At 32.8% G+C, this 17,997-nt stretch overlaps 3 protein-coding genes across 7 annotated transcripts; 1 reads left to right on the forward strand and 2 right to left on the reverse strand.

Moving 5' to 3' along the window:
• Positions 1-5,863, forward strand: LOC108340919 (glycosyltransferase BC10). Of its 4 annotated transcripts, XM_017578486.2 has the most exons (10): positions 8-657; positions 733-849; positions 1,512-1,612; positions 1,790-1,861; positions 2,007-2,088; positions 3,088-3,168; positions 3,387-3,428; positions 4,293-4,352; positions 4,537-4,683; positions 5,377-5,863. In XM_017578486.2, exons 1-10 carry the CDS (start codon positions 418-420, stop codon positions 5,554-5,556), a joined length of 1,122 nt encoding a protein of 373 aa, XP_017433975.1. In that variant the 5' UTR covers positions 8-417; the 3' UTR covers positions 5,557-5,863. The 4 variants fall into 4 exon arrangements, with proteins under 4 accessions (XP_052735134.1, XP_052735132.1, XP_052735133.1 ...); XM_052879174.1 differs by lacking the exon at positions 5,377-5,863 and having other exon boundaries at positions 1-657; positions 4,293-4,433; positions 4,537-4,658; XM_052879172.1 differs by lacking the exon at positions 4,293-4,352 and having other exon boundaries at positions 6-657.
• A 3,186-nt stretch (positions 5,864-9,049) lies between these two features.
• Positions 9,050-11,034, reverse strand: LOC108342663 (uncharacterized). Of its 2 annotated transcripts, XM_052879175.1 has the most exons (3): positions 10,732-11,034; positions 10,096-10,119; positions 9,050-9,512 (listed from the first exon to the last, which is right to left on the reverse strand). In XM_052879175.1, exons 1-3 carry the CDS (start codon positions 10,913-10,915, stop codon positions 9,184-9,186), a joined length of 537 nt encoding a protein of 178 aa, XP_052735135.1. In that variant the 5' UTR covers positions 10,916-11,034; the 3' UTR covers positions 9,050-9,183. The 2 variants fall into 2 exon arrangements, with proteins under 2 accessions (XP_052735135.1, XP_052735136.1); XM_052879176.1 differs by lacking the exon at positions 10,096-10,119.
• Positions 11,035-11,837: 803 nt separating this feature from the next.
• On the reverse strand, positions 11,838-15,647 carry LOC108342307 (pentatricopeptide repeat-containing protein At4g04370). The gene has a single exon (XM_017580066.2). The coding sequence runs from the start codon at positions 14,598-14,600 to the stop codon at positions 12,306-12,308; it is 2,295 nt and encodes a 764-aa protein (XP_017435555.1). The 5' UTR covers positions 14,601-15,647; the 3' UTR covers positions 11,838-12,305.
• Between the last annotated feature and the right edge of the window lie 2,350 nt (positions 15,648-17,997).

The raw sequence follows: 17,997 nt of genomic DNA on the forward strand, positions 1-17,997 counted from the left end.
AAAGCGGCACTGAGTGTTTGGTAGATAACAATGTGTGCACTGAGGAGCGGCGGTGGCGGTGCCGCGTTCAGTGCTACCACGCGCTGACGTGCAAAGGATGCAGCTGTGGGACCCACCGAGCTGTACAGGTCAAAAGTGCTGGTGACGACGACGACGTATTGATGTAGTCGAAGTTGCGTGTGAGGCTTCAGAAGAGTCTCAACACCTGTCTCCATGAAAGCGGAGAGAAAGAGAACCAAATTATTATTAATAATTACTGAAAACAAAGAGTCAGTGTTTCTCCCAGCATCTGCATGTGCATAAGCTTCGATTTCAACCTCTTCTTCACGCTATGCTATGCATATATCTAAACAGATTAGCGACGGTTATTACTAGTGCTACAGTTAACCAACCTGAAGCTGAATCAGGGTGGGAGGAATGGCATCGACGGCTAGAGGCGCCAAGAGACGCCACGCGATAAGTAGAAAAATGCTGATCTTCTTCTCCGCTTCCCTCTCATGCGTCGTCGTTTTACTCCTCCTTTCTCTCTTCAGATTCCACTCTCCCAAACCCTCAATTTCCGTTTCTCGCGTCTTCGACGGCCCTCCCAAGATCGCTTTCTTGTTCCTCGTTCGCCGCAACCTTCCTCTTGATTTCCTCTGGGACGCTTTTTTCCAGGTTTCGCATCTTTCTCCTTTGATTTCCTTATAATCTGAAATTTGGGGAACGTCTGAACTTTTTGTACTTTTTTAGAACGGTGACGTTTCGAGATTCTCGATTTATGTTCACTCCACGCCTGGCTTTGTGCTGGATGAGTCAACCACCAGGTCGCAGTTCTTCTACGGTCGACAAATCAGTAATAGCATTCAGGTTTTTCTTTTCTCTCTCGAATCGGTTGTTGAGATAGCGATGCCACTAACTTATTCACGAACTTGCCTTCCTTTTCGAAATTGTGAAACATTGAAATGTTGCTTCTATGATAAGTTTTGCTTCCTAGAAAATAGGGAAAGTGGATGCGTTTTTATTTTGTCTTCTCCGTCGATGGCGAATTCTTTCTACTTGGTTTAGTGGTATATTGCTTACAGGATGGAGAAATTGACAACATGGTCTTTTTTGCATTTATGTTTTTATTTCTATATTGGCTTAATCACCAGAATACCAACTTGTAGCACCGAATGCCAATGGAGTGATGGTATTACTCTGTAATAATCTGATAATTTTTGGCACCTTTTCTCTTTGGAAAGGATTTGTGCCTTTGAAAGTAAGTAAATGAAGTTAAATGCACAAGTTCAATAAGCCTTTTGGAGAAGTTAAAGTCATTTAACTTTTCTAAAAACCTTATTTTAACTTGTGGTTGTTTTTAGTTATAGAAAGAGTGTACTTGTCCAAACATTATACACATTGTTTTAACAAGGATTTATGCCTTCAGCGTGATAGTACATGCAGATATGATAAAGCGTAAAATTGTAATACTGTAGTGCTATTAATATGTTGTTTTATTCTTTATATAAATTCAGTGTTGCATATTTTAGGTTTTATGGGGAGAATCAAGTATGATTCAGGCTGAGAGGTTGTTACTGGAAGCAGCCCTAGAGGACCCTTCAAATCAAAGATTTGTTCTTCTCTCGGACAGGTTGGTATTACACTCTTCTTACATCAGTACAAGTTTCCTTCAGAAATTCTGGTTCTTTCTCTGTTTCTGTTTCTTTTTTCTTATTTTCACTCCTATTCGAAGGAAGAGGCAGGTTTGTACGTTTGTGCAAAGTCACTTATCTGGGTAACAATCTGAGTTTCTATTTTCCCTGTGCAGCTGTGTTCCTCTGTACAACTTTTCGTACGTGTACAATTATGTCATGGTTTCTCCGAAGAGTTTCGTGGACAGGTAGAAGAAGGCTTTGGGTCTTGAGGTGCTTGGCACTAATTCTTTTTCGAATGTTCAATTTTAATCATTTAAACTTGCATCTGTTTCATTTTTGTGAAAGGGATATGCTTTAAAGGTGGAATAAACGAGCCTGTTTATATTGCAGTTTTCTTGATGTAAAAGAGGGCCGCTACAACCCAAAAATGTCACCTAAAATACCAAGAGAAAAATGGCGTAAAGGGTCCCAGGTTATTTTTCTTTTCTTTGTCATACCTTAATATTGTTCTTTCCAATCATACATGTTTTGAATCTCTCGATCAAGTGGTTCTTAGTAGAATATCTTCTGCAATCTGTCAGAACCTACTGGTTAGAGACAGGCCTTTTTTTTGTGAACACATAGTTTTATCTTATACTTACTTGCTGAAGGAGAAGAATCAATTAGGCTAGCCATGGCTATCTAAACTCTAAAAGCTAGATAAACTATATATAGTGGAACAATTTTTTAATTGTTAATCTTTGAAAGTACCAAAAACTTAAACAAGTGTTTATTTAATCCAACTTAGGTTAAATGTAGTTAAGGAAAAACCAATGTGTGAAGTTGGTCTTATTTAAGTTAGTTTTTATTTATTTTCCCTTTTTTTTTAACATTGTCTGTTTAATTTGTCTTAATATTTGAACTATAAGCTTCTTTCTATCTTTCTCTGTATTTAAATTCTGTTATGATTACAAATTTTTGAACTGGTTACAGATTTTAACTGGAATAAGAATACATTCAAACTAGTTGCAAATTAGCCTGAATTTATAGAATGATATTTTTAAAAATTTCTAAACCCGTGAGGGTTGCAAAACCGCACTCAAGGTTCAACCTTCATTCTTCTCTTGTGGTAGAGGTAGTTTTAAGCTGTGTTTCCTGTAGGTGGTAATATTGACTAATTCAACTAGTGGAGTTTATTAATGATTCAAAATATAAAGGCAAGATCAGTTTAAAAAACTTGGTTTCTGGTTGTTGTGTTGAAAACCATTGCTGCTCACTGGTTTGACAATACTAAGCGCTTTCTAGTAAAGTCAAGAAGCTCCACTTTCCATGTTAAAGGGAGAAATTTCCTATTGGGTGTTTAGCCAGAGTTTAGCCGAGTTGCTTTTGTGAATATCAAATTGATATTATTTCATTAAGGTTGCAGCATAAAATTTTTAACATTTGTTTCTGGAAAGTATGTCTTGATTTGAATTTATTTTTGAATTTCCAGTGGATCACTGTAATTCGTAAGCATGCAGAAGCGATTGTAGATGATGATGTAATCTTTTCTGTCTTTAAGAAATATTGTAAGGTGTGTAATCGATCTCAATTTTGTTTAACTATAATTCTATTAAGTTTATGATACTACTGTATTGGTTTATTAAATTTTATTGGCATTGTATAATGAAAGTTGTCATGGAATTCAAAATTGTATGCTTTAGCATACAATACTGCTCTAAATACTAATTGTAAGTCTGTACCGTGTTCATAATTAATAAACACCTACCTAATTTTGTTATAACTTGACAGAGACGTCCACCAATTGATACAAGCAAGGGAAAGCTGAATCTGGTAAGTTTTTTAATTTTAGTTTTCTATTTTAGTGTGTTATTGGAAGGGTATCGTGTTATCCTAACATGTTATGCATAATAGTCACGCCCTTCTCTTTTGAGTGGAAATCAAGTCAAGACAGACTGGGTACTTTGAAGTTATGTTGATTGTGCTTCTAGTTTCTAATAATTGTAACTCACTAGTAGAATATAGGTGATCATGGTAAAGCAACAGCAGGCTTAATACTGATGCAACATTATACAAAGGCTTTGAATTTAGTGCTCAAAATCGGTTATATTTGGGACACTGCATTTGGAAACTGAACTGACGGTCTGAAATGTTGAACTAGCTTGTTAGGTCACGCTTTCAGATTAACTAAGAACTGCAATACTGAAAGCTGGCTTTGAGAGTAGTTAATTGGGGAAATTTCCCTTTGGTATAGTGTTCAAAATCTTGATATGGATTTGGTAGTTAGTGAAATTCTTTTGTAAAGTCTTATTTCTCGAAACCGGGAGTTTGTAGGTTCCTCTTTACCCTTTTCCAATAGTTTGTGACTTTTTAAAGCAGCAGTTGTTTAAAGTTCTGGGTATGAGATTTAAAATTTGATCAGTGATTATTTAAGCAATGTTGGATATTTCTATTTAAATTTTTCCCTTTGGCCCCATCTATTATTTTTTCTTTTATTTATGTCTAATTTGCATAGTGTGTTCTGGTGGTTACTGTTCAATGGTATAATTTTACGGGGTATGCTGCTGAGAGACATAATGTTGTTTACAGTGATAATTTGTGATGCTACTCACTACTCATTTCATAATATATTTTTCTTTTATTTCAATACTGATAATTGCTTACAATACGATACTTATGATTTTGGTGCAAGTGCAGAAACTTCAGAAGCTGCACAATTGTATTCCAGATGAACACTATGTGCAGACATTGCTTGCAGTAAGATACTTAGATATCTATGTTGGTTTCGGGAATGTGTTCCTTGACTGAATTTATTCTTGCTTCTGCTTCATTCACAAAGTACTTTGATTAAATGTTGTAATTGGTGTCCAGTAACTTTTCAAGGATCAATCTGCATGGATATTGTTTCTAATCTTAATATGCATTTCTCTTCTCTTTATAGATGCATGGCCTCGAAAGCGAACTTGAACGTAGAACGATAACCTATACCCTATGGAATCAGTCTACTACAAAAATGGAGAATAAAGGCTGGCATCCTGTTACTTTCGGCTATTCAAATGCCGGCCCTCAAAGGATAATGGAAATAAAGGTTTTCTTCTGATGCTTCATACTCGACTTAAGCATAGATTTAGGCCATTTATGGGGTAGGAAAATGAGAAGGTTCAATCTTTTAGGGGCTATTGATACAAAGGAGGAGGATTCAGTTAGTGAAATCTTAATGTCTTCTGTTGTCCTGGCACTAACTGTGGATGGGAACTTAGATGGTCGAAAGCAGGACTCTCTTGAAATTAGTCTTGGTAATGGTTAATTATGGTGCAATTCATATTAAGTCAATAGACAAACTGCCACCTTTCATGACAAGACTGAAGTGCCTGATTTCTTAGGTTGAAAACCAATAATGATTTTGTTTAAGGACCTGAATAACCTAATCAACGTACCCAGGTGTTAGAGGCTATTTGTTTCGCGATGGTATGGGCCCATGTGCAAGGAGTTATTTATGGATTCAAACCCATAATGAACTAATCACCAAGGCACAACTTTACCGTTGTGTCATGGCTCACCCTCTATTGGAAGGCTTGAATAAAGTTCAAATGAAAACTATCTTCGTCTATTTTGCTACTTTTTGGCTACTAATCACAACTCCTCTATTTTGTTTTGTGCTCGAAGATAAATTTTGTCGTTTGTTTTTGCTTAGGTGATTATTACATGTTTCTTTAGTTACAAATTAGTGCATGTTTTTTATGCCACTATTTTCTTCGCCTGATATCCTTTCTTTAAACAGGGTATCAATCATGTTTATTATGAGACTGAGTACAGGATAGAATGGTGTCGTAGCAATTCCACGTCCGTTCCATGTTTTTTGTTTGCAAGGAAATTCTCTCAGGGAGCTGCAATGCGCTTGCTGAGCCAGGAAGTTGTTAACCACTTTGAAGTTTCTGCACTGTTAGCCACTCCTCCATGACTTAGCCTAAACTGATTATTGACTGACTTACGAAGATAGATACTCCACGTAAAGAAATTTTGATGAGATTTCTATACAGCATACACCACACAGACAGATTTTGAAGACAAATGTCGCTACGGTTAATTAATGGAGAAGGTAAAGTAGCTGCGGATTATGAGCTCTGATGGGACCATTTTATCATGTTAGTGAGAGGTCTTATATACATTATACCACAATTATAAAATGATAATCATACGAAGTAATATGTTATTGTAATATAAAAAGAATAATTTTTCAGTAACATCTGGAAAATTTATTTTGGATAGTTGGAGTTCCATGGCAGATTGAGAATAAGGCTCTCTGCCTAACCTCTGCTTATCCTCAAATAGGAAAGGCCTTGCTGGTGACGTGTTTGCCAAACCAGATTAAATCTTTTTTCATCCTCGATTTCTGTTATCTTTCTTGGAAATCATATTTCTGAAAAAATGTCAAATATATTTGATGTTTTAAAATGTTTTGAAGAATTTTCAAACATAATTATAAAAAAACTTCTTTTTTCTTCTTGAGAAATTTCAGTTTCTCGTCCCCTGTCATGGGTAACTTTTAGAAGGAATTTTGATTGAAAAACGATTTTTTTTTAAACTTAATGGAATAATTCTGCCAGACAATTCCATTCTCATGTTGTATGGGTCTCAACTTGTAAGCTTTTTACTCAAATTAGCTTTTAGTTAGTACCCTGTTTCTAAATTAATATTCTTTTTTTCTAGTTTTATTTATTTAATGTATAGTTAGCACACGATTTAATTGGGCTGTTTATATTATATAATTTGTATCATAGTTTTGACAAGGAAATTATATATATATATATATATATATATATATATATATATATATATATATATATATATATATATATATATATATATATATATATAATAATCACATAAGATGCAAGATATAAAAGATAGTGGTAGAGTTGTCAAAACGGTAACTTGGCTCGATTCAGTTTAGTCTACAACGAGTTGGTCATTTAGTGAGTCTATCTAACTTGACTCATTTATTATAACGAGTTGAAAAAATTTGAACTCGGTCCAATCTATCACAGGTTGGTGAGTTTAATGGGTTGACTTACTGACTAATTTAATTATAAGTTTTTTTTAAATAAAAAAATTATAATTTTTTAATTTAAATCTAATAAATTTTACATTAAAATGATGTTAAACTTCAAAAACATGTATAAAAGGCGAACAAATAAGTTTTTAAAATAATTATGTATTTTTTGTCCATTTATAATATTAGAGTTTTAAATAGATGAATTTATAATATTTTTTTCTTTTAAAACATTTTCTCCTTTATCACCATCTATAATATAATAATAAAAATATTAATTAAATTAAGTGGGTTGGTGAGCCACCTCGACTCAATTTATTTTGTCATATTTTATTATGTATTAAGACATGTGAAACTTTTTATAATTAATAATATTGTTGACGAAACTTTTGTTACTTTATTGTTTTATAAGTATGTAGTAAGAGAATGGATGATTGAAAAGAAATAAGAAAAACAATTTAGTAATCCATTATATTAATATTTTAATTGTTAATATATATTATTATATTGATGAGATGAGTAATCTTGAGTGTTTTTTTTGTAGGTATCGAAGTATAATTTTTTTTATTATTTATGGATGTTTCATATGTCTAATGTCTAAAAGACTCAATTTTAAGATTAATTCTCCACATAAAAAAAAATCACATAACTTACACGTTTTATTTTAATTCACCTTAACATTTCTTAAAATTAAAATTTATAAAGACAAAGTAGTAACGGGAGTATTGTTTTTTTCAAGTTGTTTCACCTTTAAAGAGGATATAACTCCTTTTTTAAGTTAATTAAGGTTAGCCACACTATTTACACAGTGATACAATACTTTTCATAGCACAAGTCTACTGCATAAATAATTAAAAAAAAAAACCGTCGTTCATGAGCAGATGGAAATGGTTTGAGTACTAACTTGAGAAACATATCAAGTAATCACAATAATTAAAAAATAAATAAAAAATAGAAACTAATCAAGATCGTGCTGAAGCTTTGTTTGAAGCATCGCCCTCAGCTCTTTCCCTTGCTAGCTCACAACTCTCCATCCCTGAATTGCACTTGTCAGCCTCCTTTTGGTACGATGGCCTATGACATACTTATATTTCTAGATTCTTCATCTGTATATGCTAGCAACATACTACACTGTCATTTATTCTCATCACAGAATCTTCAATACCAACACAGGTTATTCAGTTTCATTTGCTGAACATTCTCTGAAATTTTGTTCATAATCTCACCCGGTTAGTTTTCTTTGTTTTTCTTCCTATATTATATCCATAATTCCAAAAACCTCTATTATTTTTTGCCATTTAAGATTCAAAAGATTTGATTTGAAGAAGTCTAAATTTGCTGTAGTTAACCTTCTTTATCTGCACTTTTGTCTGCTATCTTTTGGTTAAAGCTGTTGAAGTTTCAGTTTGATATTTTTCTTAATTTTTGGTTTTTATTCTATAGCCTTTTGAATATAAAAAGCATGACATAGTGAAGTCAACTCATTAAATGTTTTGTCTGTGGAAAGGTATAGCTAAAACAGAATGTATATTTAAAATACAATTTATTCAAATTAAATTAACGAAGTTGAAATTTATTTACTTTTAATTTAAATAAAATTTGAAATTAAAAAAAAATTAAGAATTTTTATAATAAAAGGTTGACTGAACTTTTCGTTTGACTTTTTGAAATTCATTTTTAATTAAAAAATTAACGAATATCTCAAATAAAAAAATTCTTAATTTTTCTAATTGATTCATTTTTTTATAATTTTAAATTTTAAGTTTTCAATATTTCTACTTAAATTTTAATCAATATATTAGTTTTAGATAATATACGAGCTAATAGCTTTGTTTAAGAGAAATATAAAAGTTGAATGTTGTTTTATTGAAAAACTATCAGAGAAAAAAATTAAAGAAGATATAACTGTAATTTTATTAAAAATATTTGGAAAATAGATATTTATTTTCAAATTAAAAAGGGTATAACTTTTATTTAGTATAATTTGAGGAGAATTAGACGTGGTTTTTCCTATAACATATATAAACTTTGATAGGATTATGTGTTTTTATAAATTTTGCAATAAATTTAAACGACCTCAACTTAGAAATGTAATATAATAATATACTTTATTTCTACGTACTATTTAATTAGTCCCTATTTTTTCTTTTATCTCTCTTTATTTTCATTCCATAATTATTTCCAGAAAATCATGGTCTCAAGTTTCAATCGCGAAGTGTTTCCAGAAAGAGGAAAACCTCTGCACTTTTCACATTTGACATGAAAATGTGAGTAAAATGCAAACATGCATATACATACATAACTCGTAGTGAAACAAATCATGCAACTTTTTTCGAACACTAGACAACAAACCAAAATTAACGATTCATGAGCAAACTGAATGGTTGAGTGCTAAGTTGAGAAATACATGGCTCAATCTAAGGGAAATTTAAAAGCAGAAGTATCCTTGTACATTTATTTTTACTAAATAACATATGAAGTAACGAGAATAATAAAAGAAGAATAGAAGAGTGTAGAACTAGTGTGATAACCTAATCAAGAACGTGCTCGAGCTTTCTTTGAAGCATCTTTGTTCCAGCCTCTTTGGCGAGCTCTGAGCTCCCACAGAGCAGTTTCTTTCATCTGATTTTCAAGTGTTGTCTCAGCTCTTTCCCTTGCCTGCTCACAACTCTCCATCCCTGAATTGCATTTGTCAGCTTCCTTTTGGTACTGAGATGCTATTTTCTTAGCCTCTAAAAGCATTGAATCTGCCTTTCTTTGTTTTTCCTCAGCTTCAGCTTCTTTTTCCTTTACTTCTTCTGCTAAAAGGTCTGAAAAATTCTTCCCCATCTCTTCACTCACCTCTTGATCATGCCTCATGCAATCTACAACATATATATGCTAATGTGTAAATTCTGAAATTGTATATGATCAAAAGTACCATAATTTGGATATTCATAGTATTATCCTCGAAAAAGATATGCTGGCATCCACCATATCAGACTAAAATGTTAACATCATCTAAGAATGTGTTATTTTGCAAGCACATGTCACTTTTTAATTGGAAGGACACATGATTCTAAGACTCTCCAAATATTCAATTATGTCTATGCTTCTGCTTCCACCACCAATGTTATCGTTAAAAAAGTGGGAGAGAATTAGATATCTCACATTTTGTGACTACCTCACCACTGTGTCAAAGTTATCTCAATAAATTACATGACGTAAATCAAGTGTTACACCGTTTTAGGATGTGAGTAGATGCAAAAGGCTGGGATAAAAAAGCGATCCAACATCTTTTCTTTTAGAGGAAAGTGCAAGTTAGTAATTTCCCTATCTTTTACCAAGTCTCCAAACCCCAAAATTGCAGCATGATCCAACATGGGATACTTAAACGGAGGCGTATGTATAATCATGACCTTCTACATGTTGCTTTTCTCTATTGTACAAAAGGGTGGAGGAACTAACCTAAAATGGAATTGTTGGTCAATCCTGCATAATCAACCAGAGATACCATGTTAGTAATTAGCAGTTGTCAGACCATAAAAAACATATCTATATATGAAGACCCTATCAGCTGTCTTGTTTTCTATTGCACGGCCAAAGAGTCTGTTTAATTAAGTTCAATATTTGATCACACAATTTGATTGGCCAATCCCTTAATAAATACTCCTTGGCTTACAAACCATGTTCCTCGAAATATATGTACAACAAACAACCCATTCACCATAATCAGAATGAAGGACCAAACACTCAAAATTTGATCATACGGTGTTTCATTTTTCACTTTGTAGAGGTAAAAGAAAGAAAAATAACCCTTCCTATTTGCAGATGAAATCTACAAGCAAGTGTAACAAGACATGGTTAAGTGTTTTGTTAATCTTAAAAAATGTGGTTAATAATCATGAGAGTCATAATTAAATAAGCATTAAGCCTAAAAATGTTTTGTTAATCTTAAAAAATGTGTTTAAGAGAGTGTGTATACTAGAATGGGATGGGTCGTAACCTAAGTATCCTAATAACCTAATATGAGCGAGAGATGGAAGAGTTTTCGTATATGTTTTGAATGAAAGATGATGATAACTAAGAAAGAAAAATGAATACCTTCTGGAAGAGAAATAAGGGGTTGAAGAGAGCAATCACATTGGCAAGGAGGACAAGGAGAAGAGGTGGAATTAATGGATTCATAGAGATGCCAATACAAGGGTCGTCCTGCAATGTAAGCGATGAGAAAGAGTCCCAGAATCCATATCACAAATCTGAAGGCTTTTTGCTGCCTCCTATTCATCTTTGCAAATTGCAACGATGTGGTGTGCTAAGCTGCAGAAGAAGAGGATCTTCACTGCGAATAATAATTTATTTCTTAAAGCTTGGTTTCGTTTCAAGATTCGCATACTCCAAACTGCACCCCCATGTTTACGTGTTTCTCTCTTACGTCCCATACACACACACACACTCTCCTTATTTTCTGTCATTTTATTCATAATTAAAAAGTTTAACCTTGCTTTCTTGCCTCATTTAACATCCCAATCTTCTCTATGTGAGGTCATGACACTTATATATTGTATTCTTTAAAATACATTGTTTAAGAAAAAAATATATTTAAATTTAAGATACTTTTACAACAAAATTTATATATATATATATATATATATGTTATTGAAAGAAAGATACATATAAATTATTTTACATATATAATTTCTCTATTTTTTATTGATTGAATCTTGTAATTTTAGATTTTTATTTTATTTGATGAGTGTAGTTTATAATTTTATAATTTTTAATAAATTTTAACTAATTGTAAAAAGGTATGCTTTGGAAGACTATTTTTTTTCCGGTAGTTTACTTATTTTATCTCATATTATTAATTTAAATAGTATATGATTTTTATAACATTTTTTTATTTATTTTGTGTAGACATATCTCAAAAAAAATGGACAATGATATTTTAACATTAAAAGTTTGCTCTCTTTTTTATGATATTTAAGCCTTCCAATAGGTTATTTGTTTTTGGTGTCAAATAATTTTTTCCTAAAATAAATTCTAGTTTTTTCCAAAAACATTTTCCTCAAATATACACTTTATTAATTTTTAATAATTAAAAACATTCTGAAAGCAATATGAGGATAATAATATTATCTAATGATTCATTGAAAGAACAGAAGATAATTTATAAAGAATTATTCAATGAAAATAAGAGGGAGCCATGATAAAACAATAAGGTTGGTTTGGAATTTGGAGGTTGCAGGTTCGAATCCCAAAAGCTGTCTCTTCCAGAGTAGGAGTAAGTTACATGTATTTATTCTTGAACAATGATACACATGTACCTTCATCTTAGCTATATTTATATTTTATTTTCTATTCTTTTTATCATATTATATAATCTACAAATCTATCTGTTTTCCTCTTTCTAGGTATATATTAAATGTTAACGTATCTTTTTGATGTACATGAATCATTTTTCTGCATCCTTGTCTTGTGTAACCCCTTTTCCGTGCTAAAAATGTTGGGATGTTGCTAAAAGCTCTTTTGAACCTGATGCCATGTCAACCCAAAAATGTAAAAGAAAAGAAAGTGAATGGGTCACAATCTTCTACGGAAATTCAAAAACATTGAGGAGGCTCACAGGACACTTCATAAGTGGACAAAATTCCAATTAGATATAACATTTCAGCACGCTATTGTGATATCATGTGGCTGCTTTCAAGGTTAATGTCCACTTCCTGCATTTTGATCATGTCCTTTCTCAAAAATTTTAGTGTATCAACTATTTCTTGAAACAGAGGATGTGAGTTGTGATCAGTGAAAAAAGTAGTGATGGTCCCATGTATGTCAATAAAGCTCCAACCAGGAATTTTTTTCAAGCCAAGAGATCTCATATGAGTCCATGCCTCACCCACTTCTTCCCACTTGTTTGTTGAAGCATAGCAATGCGCTAACTGTACAAAATTTCCAGCATGCGTAGGCCTCAGCAGGAGAATATCATTAGCTATTGTATCACCAAGTTTACAATTCCCATTTGCTCGACAAGCATCAAGGATTATGCCCAAAACATCGAGAACGGGATCTGAGAACTTTTTCTTGTACACGTTGAGTGCCTCCTCTACCCTCCCAGCTCGACAGAGGAGATCCACTACACAAGCATGGTGTTCAAGATTTGGTGCAATCCCAAAATCTTTGGTCATTGATTCGTATATGTTCAAGCCCTGCTCTACAAGTCCATTATGACTACATGAAGATAGGACTGAGAGGAATATCACATGGTTGGGTTTCATCCCACTTTCCAGGAACTTTGAGTATGACCTCAATGCAATCTCCCCTTTGCCATGATAGCCATATCCTGCAATTATGGCACTCCATGAGACTAAATCATGACTTGGCATTTGGTTGAAACATCTCTGGGCAGTATCCAAATCGCCACATTTGCAGTACATGTCGACCAAAGAAGTGTCAACCAAGATACATTGTCTAAGGCCATTTTTTATCACAAAACCGTGGATCCATTTTCCCAAGTGAAGTTGTCCAGTGGACGCACACCCTTGTAGGAGGGAAACAATGGTTATTGAATCAGGTGTTTGATGACCAGCTCTCATTTGATTAAAAAGGAACATGGCCTTACAAATATAACCATTTTGAACATATCCAGCAACCATAGCATTCCAGGAAACCAAATCCCTTTTGTCCATCATATTAAATACTATGGAACTATGGTCCAAGCGACCACAATTAGCATACATGGTAACAAGAGAGTTCTGAACACCAATATCCATCTGTAATTCCTGCCTTAGTATATAGCCATGAATCGATGTCCCCAGATTACAAGACCCAAGTCGTGCACAAGCTGTGATTACATTAGTTATAGTAGCAGTAGATGGCTTCACTCTAAATTTTAACATCCGTCGGAAAACAGCTAGTGCTTTGTCTGCAGACCCACTCTGCGCAAGGCCTGAGATCATTGCTGTCCACAAAACTACATCTTTATCTGAACTCCGTTCAAACATTCTAAATGCAATGTCAATGTTCCCACACTTTAGGTACGTTACAATTAACGATGTTTCAACATGTGCATCCAAGTCAAAACCAGCTCTTAAAATCTGCCCATGCAAGCACCTTCCCAATTTCAACTCACCCCTTGATGCAGCCACAGACAAGACAGACCCAAAAGTCTGCAGATCAAGCAAAAATCCTTGTACCCTCATCGTCTTGAGAAGTAGCAAAACTTCACATAGATTCCCAATCTGAGAATAGGCTGAGATCAAAGAATTCCACGAAACCAAGTCCCTTTCATCCATGTGATCAAACAACTTCCTAGAATCATCAATGTTTCCACACTTCCCATACACATTCAGAAAAGAATTTGATAAGTTTATATCAGACACAAACCCACACAAAATTGCACAACCATGCAAACACTGCACGGTAGCAAGTTCAGAAACTCCAAGCAGCAAGCTCAACATGGTAACGCCACTGGGTGGAATTCCCTGGTGACGCATTCCATCAAACAGAAAAAAGGCTTGAGAAACATGGCCCATGCGCGAGTAGCAGCCAATAATGGTGGTCCAAGGTACAACGTTCCTCACGGGCATAAAGTCGAAAACTTTGCGAGCAACATCGACGCACCCAAATTTGGCGTAGAAATTGATCAAAGAAGAAGCAATGTAGGGATCAAGAGACAAGCCTTTAACAAGGAGCCGTTGATGGAGGGAGAGACCGAGGGAAAAGAGGTTGAGAGAAGAGCAAGCTTTAAGAAGGCTGGGGAAGGTGTAGGCGTCAGAAGGGACATGGGTTTTGAGCATAGAGGCATAGGTAACAAGAACTTGCCGGTGAGCACCTTGGGATGAATGGTGGTTGATTATGGCATTGAGGGAGTTTGTGGTGGCTGAAGATGAAGTTGGGTGTGGTAGTGACACCACACAACGTTTTACGACACTAAAACTCGGCAGTAATTGCGGCTTTGGGTTGTAAGAAAACATGATCCATTCCTATTTCATGCTGCCCCGCCAAGCTTGAACCAATTCACTAAAGGCTTAATACCTGTTTTTGTCCCTCTTTATAACGGAAATGTTCAATTTCGTCCTACCTTTTTCAAAAAGTTCAATGTGGTCCCACTTTGTGAAAAAAGTGTCCAAGTTAATCCTTTTTGGTCACGGTTAAAAACTTAACGATCCTGTTGCCAGCGTGGACTGATGTGTGCAACGTGGCTTTTTACCTTCGTAATGTGGCAAAGACACTGTTTTTCACTAAATTTTACAAAAAGACTCTGAGTTAGGGTTTGAATATTCGAAATCGTGATTTGGGGATAACCATACTAGATGAATGGAATCCAAAGAAGTCGAGTGCAGAGCCTCCAACCTGGACGCTGAAGATAGTTGGAAGGATATTGGAAGATGGTGTAGACCCTGATCAGCGTTCAGATGTCCACTCCTCCGTATCCGAAGTTTTCAGCTTTCTTCAAAAGAGTAACCATTTCTTTAGATGTAAAGGCCAGGAAGTTGCAAAACCCTAATGACCCTTCTTTCTTTCACTGTGATCAGCCTCTTCAAAAAGTATCTGGAGAAGAAAAGATGAAGTTTACAATGGTTTCGCAGAAAATATCTTCACATTTATTCCCTCCACAGCATATGATGTGATGGTTGATGTTCCTTTCCCAATTCAGAGGGAGTTGTCTGCTTTATTGGCTAATGTGGAAAAGAACAAAGAGATTGAGACATGGGAAGAAGCAATATGTGGAATCATTACAAAAATTCATGAGCACAATAGGAGACGATCATTCTTTCTTGGTTTCACTCAATCGCTAGTACAATTTATTAATGCATTGATTGAATCGCAAAACAGGGATCTGAAACTTGTTTCCGGAGAACCTAGTCGCAATGCAGAGAAAGAGCGTCGATGGCAAAATTACACTCTCTGAAACCCTAACTCAAAATTTTTTAATCACTGTCACTGTCACGTCAACTGCCACGTTACAGGTAAAAAGCCACGTTGCACACATCAGTCCTAGCTGGCAGCAGGATCGTTAAATATTTAACGTCGTGACAAAAAAAGATTAACTTGGACACTTTTTTCACAACGTGAGACTACATTGAACTTTTTGAAAAAAGTAGGACGAAAGTGAACATTTCCCTTAAAAAGAGGGACAAAAACAGGTATTAAGCCATTCACTAGATATCTCACCTTGATAAATAGTTTGATAAACCACTTTGTGTACATGGATTAAATTAAAGGGTTCAGTGACTCCTCATGCATTGCTGCAAAAAGTTGCGGCTTGGAAAAGACTTCTATTTCAATATTAAATGGATTATAATTTTATAACTTTGTAAAGAAAACCAATTATTACTACCGGAAAAAATACGGTTCTCCCGAGTGAAATTTATTTGGAGTTGGTCCTTTTGGTTTTGTTTATTAAAGAGGAGAAGAGTGAGGAGACGAGGTTAACTGAGGAAACAGAAACACAGACACCAGTCATGTCTCTGAACCTTATTTTTTATAGATTGATATTATTTTTTACTCAAAACATTAAAATAATAAGTTAATGGATATTTTATTTTTATATAATATTCTATTCTTTTTTTTATTTAATGTGAGATTAATCTCACACTTATATTTTCAACTTCAAAAATCAACTTTAAAAATCAAGTTGTTAATCAAAATCAAAGAAATAACATAGATAAAAAAAAGAAAGATCTTAAACTCGTGTGAGTAAAATCTTAAAAATTAAAAAATATGTATAAAAGTCAATAAGAAAAAGTTGAATAAGTACTCGACTAATGTTAATCTATATTTATTATAGGCTTGAATAAGTTTTGCGGAGGTAAAATCTAGAGTTGGAAACTCAATGCTTATGGGTAGGGATGGCAACGGGTCGGGTCGGGTACGGATAGTGCCTACTCGCAACCCGACCAGTCAAAAAAAATCCACCCGCTACCCGCACGGATACCCGTTTAAAAAATATCTACGGGTATTTTAAAACCCATGGATACCCGCAAATATTAAAAAAATATATATTTTAATAAATTATTAAAATAAAATTTAAATAGAATTACAAAAAATATATAAAATATAATATAAATTAAATTAAATTAAATATAAATTTTAATTCAATTTTAATTAAATTTAATCTTGTAAAATATAAATTAATGTTAATTTTAATTAAATTTAACTTAATAAAATATAAATTAAATTTTTATTTTATTTTTTGCGGGTAGCGGGTATCCGCGGGTACGGATAGTATAATACCCGCACCCGACCCGTTTATAAGCGGGTATTAAAATATCCGCTACCCACGGGTTGCGGGTAGTAGATATCCGTGGATATCAACTATCCGTCGCAGATATCCGCGGACGCGGATTTTTTTGCCATCCTACCTGGGTTAGTGTTAGTTTATGTTTGAAAAAGTTTTTTTAGGAAGTGTTATTAAATGGGGTAAAAAAAACGGTTCATTTATCAAAGTCTATCTTCAAGCATATTAGAATAAGGATGAAGGAAAATTTTGTCTTCCTACAATATTTTAATTAATTTTAAAAATAATATCATTATATATATATATATATATATATATATATATATATATATATATATATATATATATATCAAATTATATATTTTATTAGATAGTTTAAAATGTTGTAATTGTATTAGATTTAAATTAATATTTTATATCATACTTGTTACTATATTATTAAATAAAAATATAATATATAATTTAATATAATTGTTGCCTATAATTTATTTATTAATTTTTTGGAAAAAATATTATAATATTTAATAAAAAAGTATATAATATATTATGATAAAGACATAAAAAAACCTAGACTCTAAGTCAAAATATGAAAATATTGAATTAGTTATGATAAAACTCACACTAAAGTTTTTATAATTACTAAATGTATATTTATTATATATATATATATATATTGATTATTAAAGAAAAATAAATAATTGGTAGAATTTAATTATAAATTTAAGTCATATAAAAAGAATTAAAAAAACATGTAATAAAAAATCCATAAAATTATTATTTATAAATTTATTATTTTAAACTTTTAAATTGAAATGTCTTATTTGGTTTTAATAAATTTTTCTTAACAAAATTAAATCATTATCTTATATATTTTAAAACTTTGTTTAGGAAAAATTAAATATATTTAGTCAGATAAAGATTTTAAACAATTAAATTTATTGAAACATTTTACAAAGTTTATTTTTATCTGATTAAAATATTTGTATATAATTCTTTAACAAGTTAAAAGTATTTAAATTTATAATTAAGATTTAATTATATTTTTTTTATTCAAAATAAATATTTTTTTAAAAAAGAAAGTTCATAAACTAACTCTGATGATCTACAGGGATTTTGTAAAGATTTTGTGA

Source organism: Vigna angularis, chromosome 6 (genome assembly GCF_016808095.1).
Source record: "Vigna angularis cultivar LongXiaoDou No.4 chromosome 6, ASM1680809v1, whole genome shotgun sequence".
Classification (NCBI taxonomy): domain Eukaryota; kingdom Viridiplantae; phylum Streptophyta; class Magnoliopsida; order Fabales; family Fabaceae; genus Vigna; species Vigna angularis.

Coding starts and splice junctions, on each gene's coding strand:
- LOC108342663 (XM_052879175.1), bottom strand. CDS start 10,915: ATGAATAGGAGGCAGCAAAAAGCCTTCAGATTTGTGATATGGATTCTG. Junction 10,120..10,731: donor CCTTATTTCTCTTCCAGAAG/GTATTCATTTTT, acceptor TTGATTATGCAG/GATTGACCAACAATTCCATT. Junction 9,513..10,095: donor GACCAACAATTCCATTTTAG/GTTAGTTCCTCC, acceptor TATATGTTGTAG/ATTGCATGAGGCATGATCAA.
- LOC108340919 (XM_017578486.2), top strand. CDS start 418: ATGGCATCGACGGCTAGAGGCGCCAAGAGACGCCACGCGATAAGTAGA. Junction 658..732: donor TCTGGGACGCTTTTTTCCAG/GTTTCGCATCTT, acceptor GTACTTTTTTAG/AACGGTGACGTTTCGAGATT. Junction 1,862..2,006: donor CCGAAGAGTTTCGTGGACAG/GTAGAAGAAGGC, acceptor TTTATATTGCAG/TTTTCTTGATGTAAAAGAGG.
- LOC108342307 (XM_017580066.2), bottom strand. CDS start 14,600: ATGTTTTCTTACAACCCAAAGCCGCAATTACTGCCGAGTTTTAGTGTC.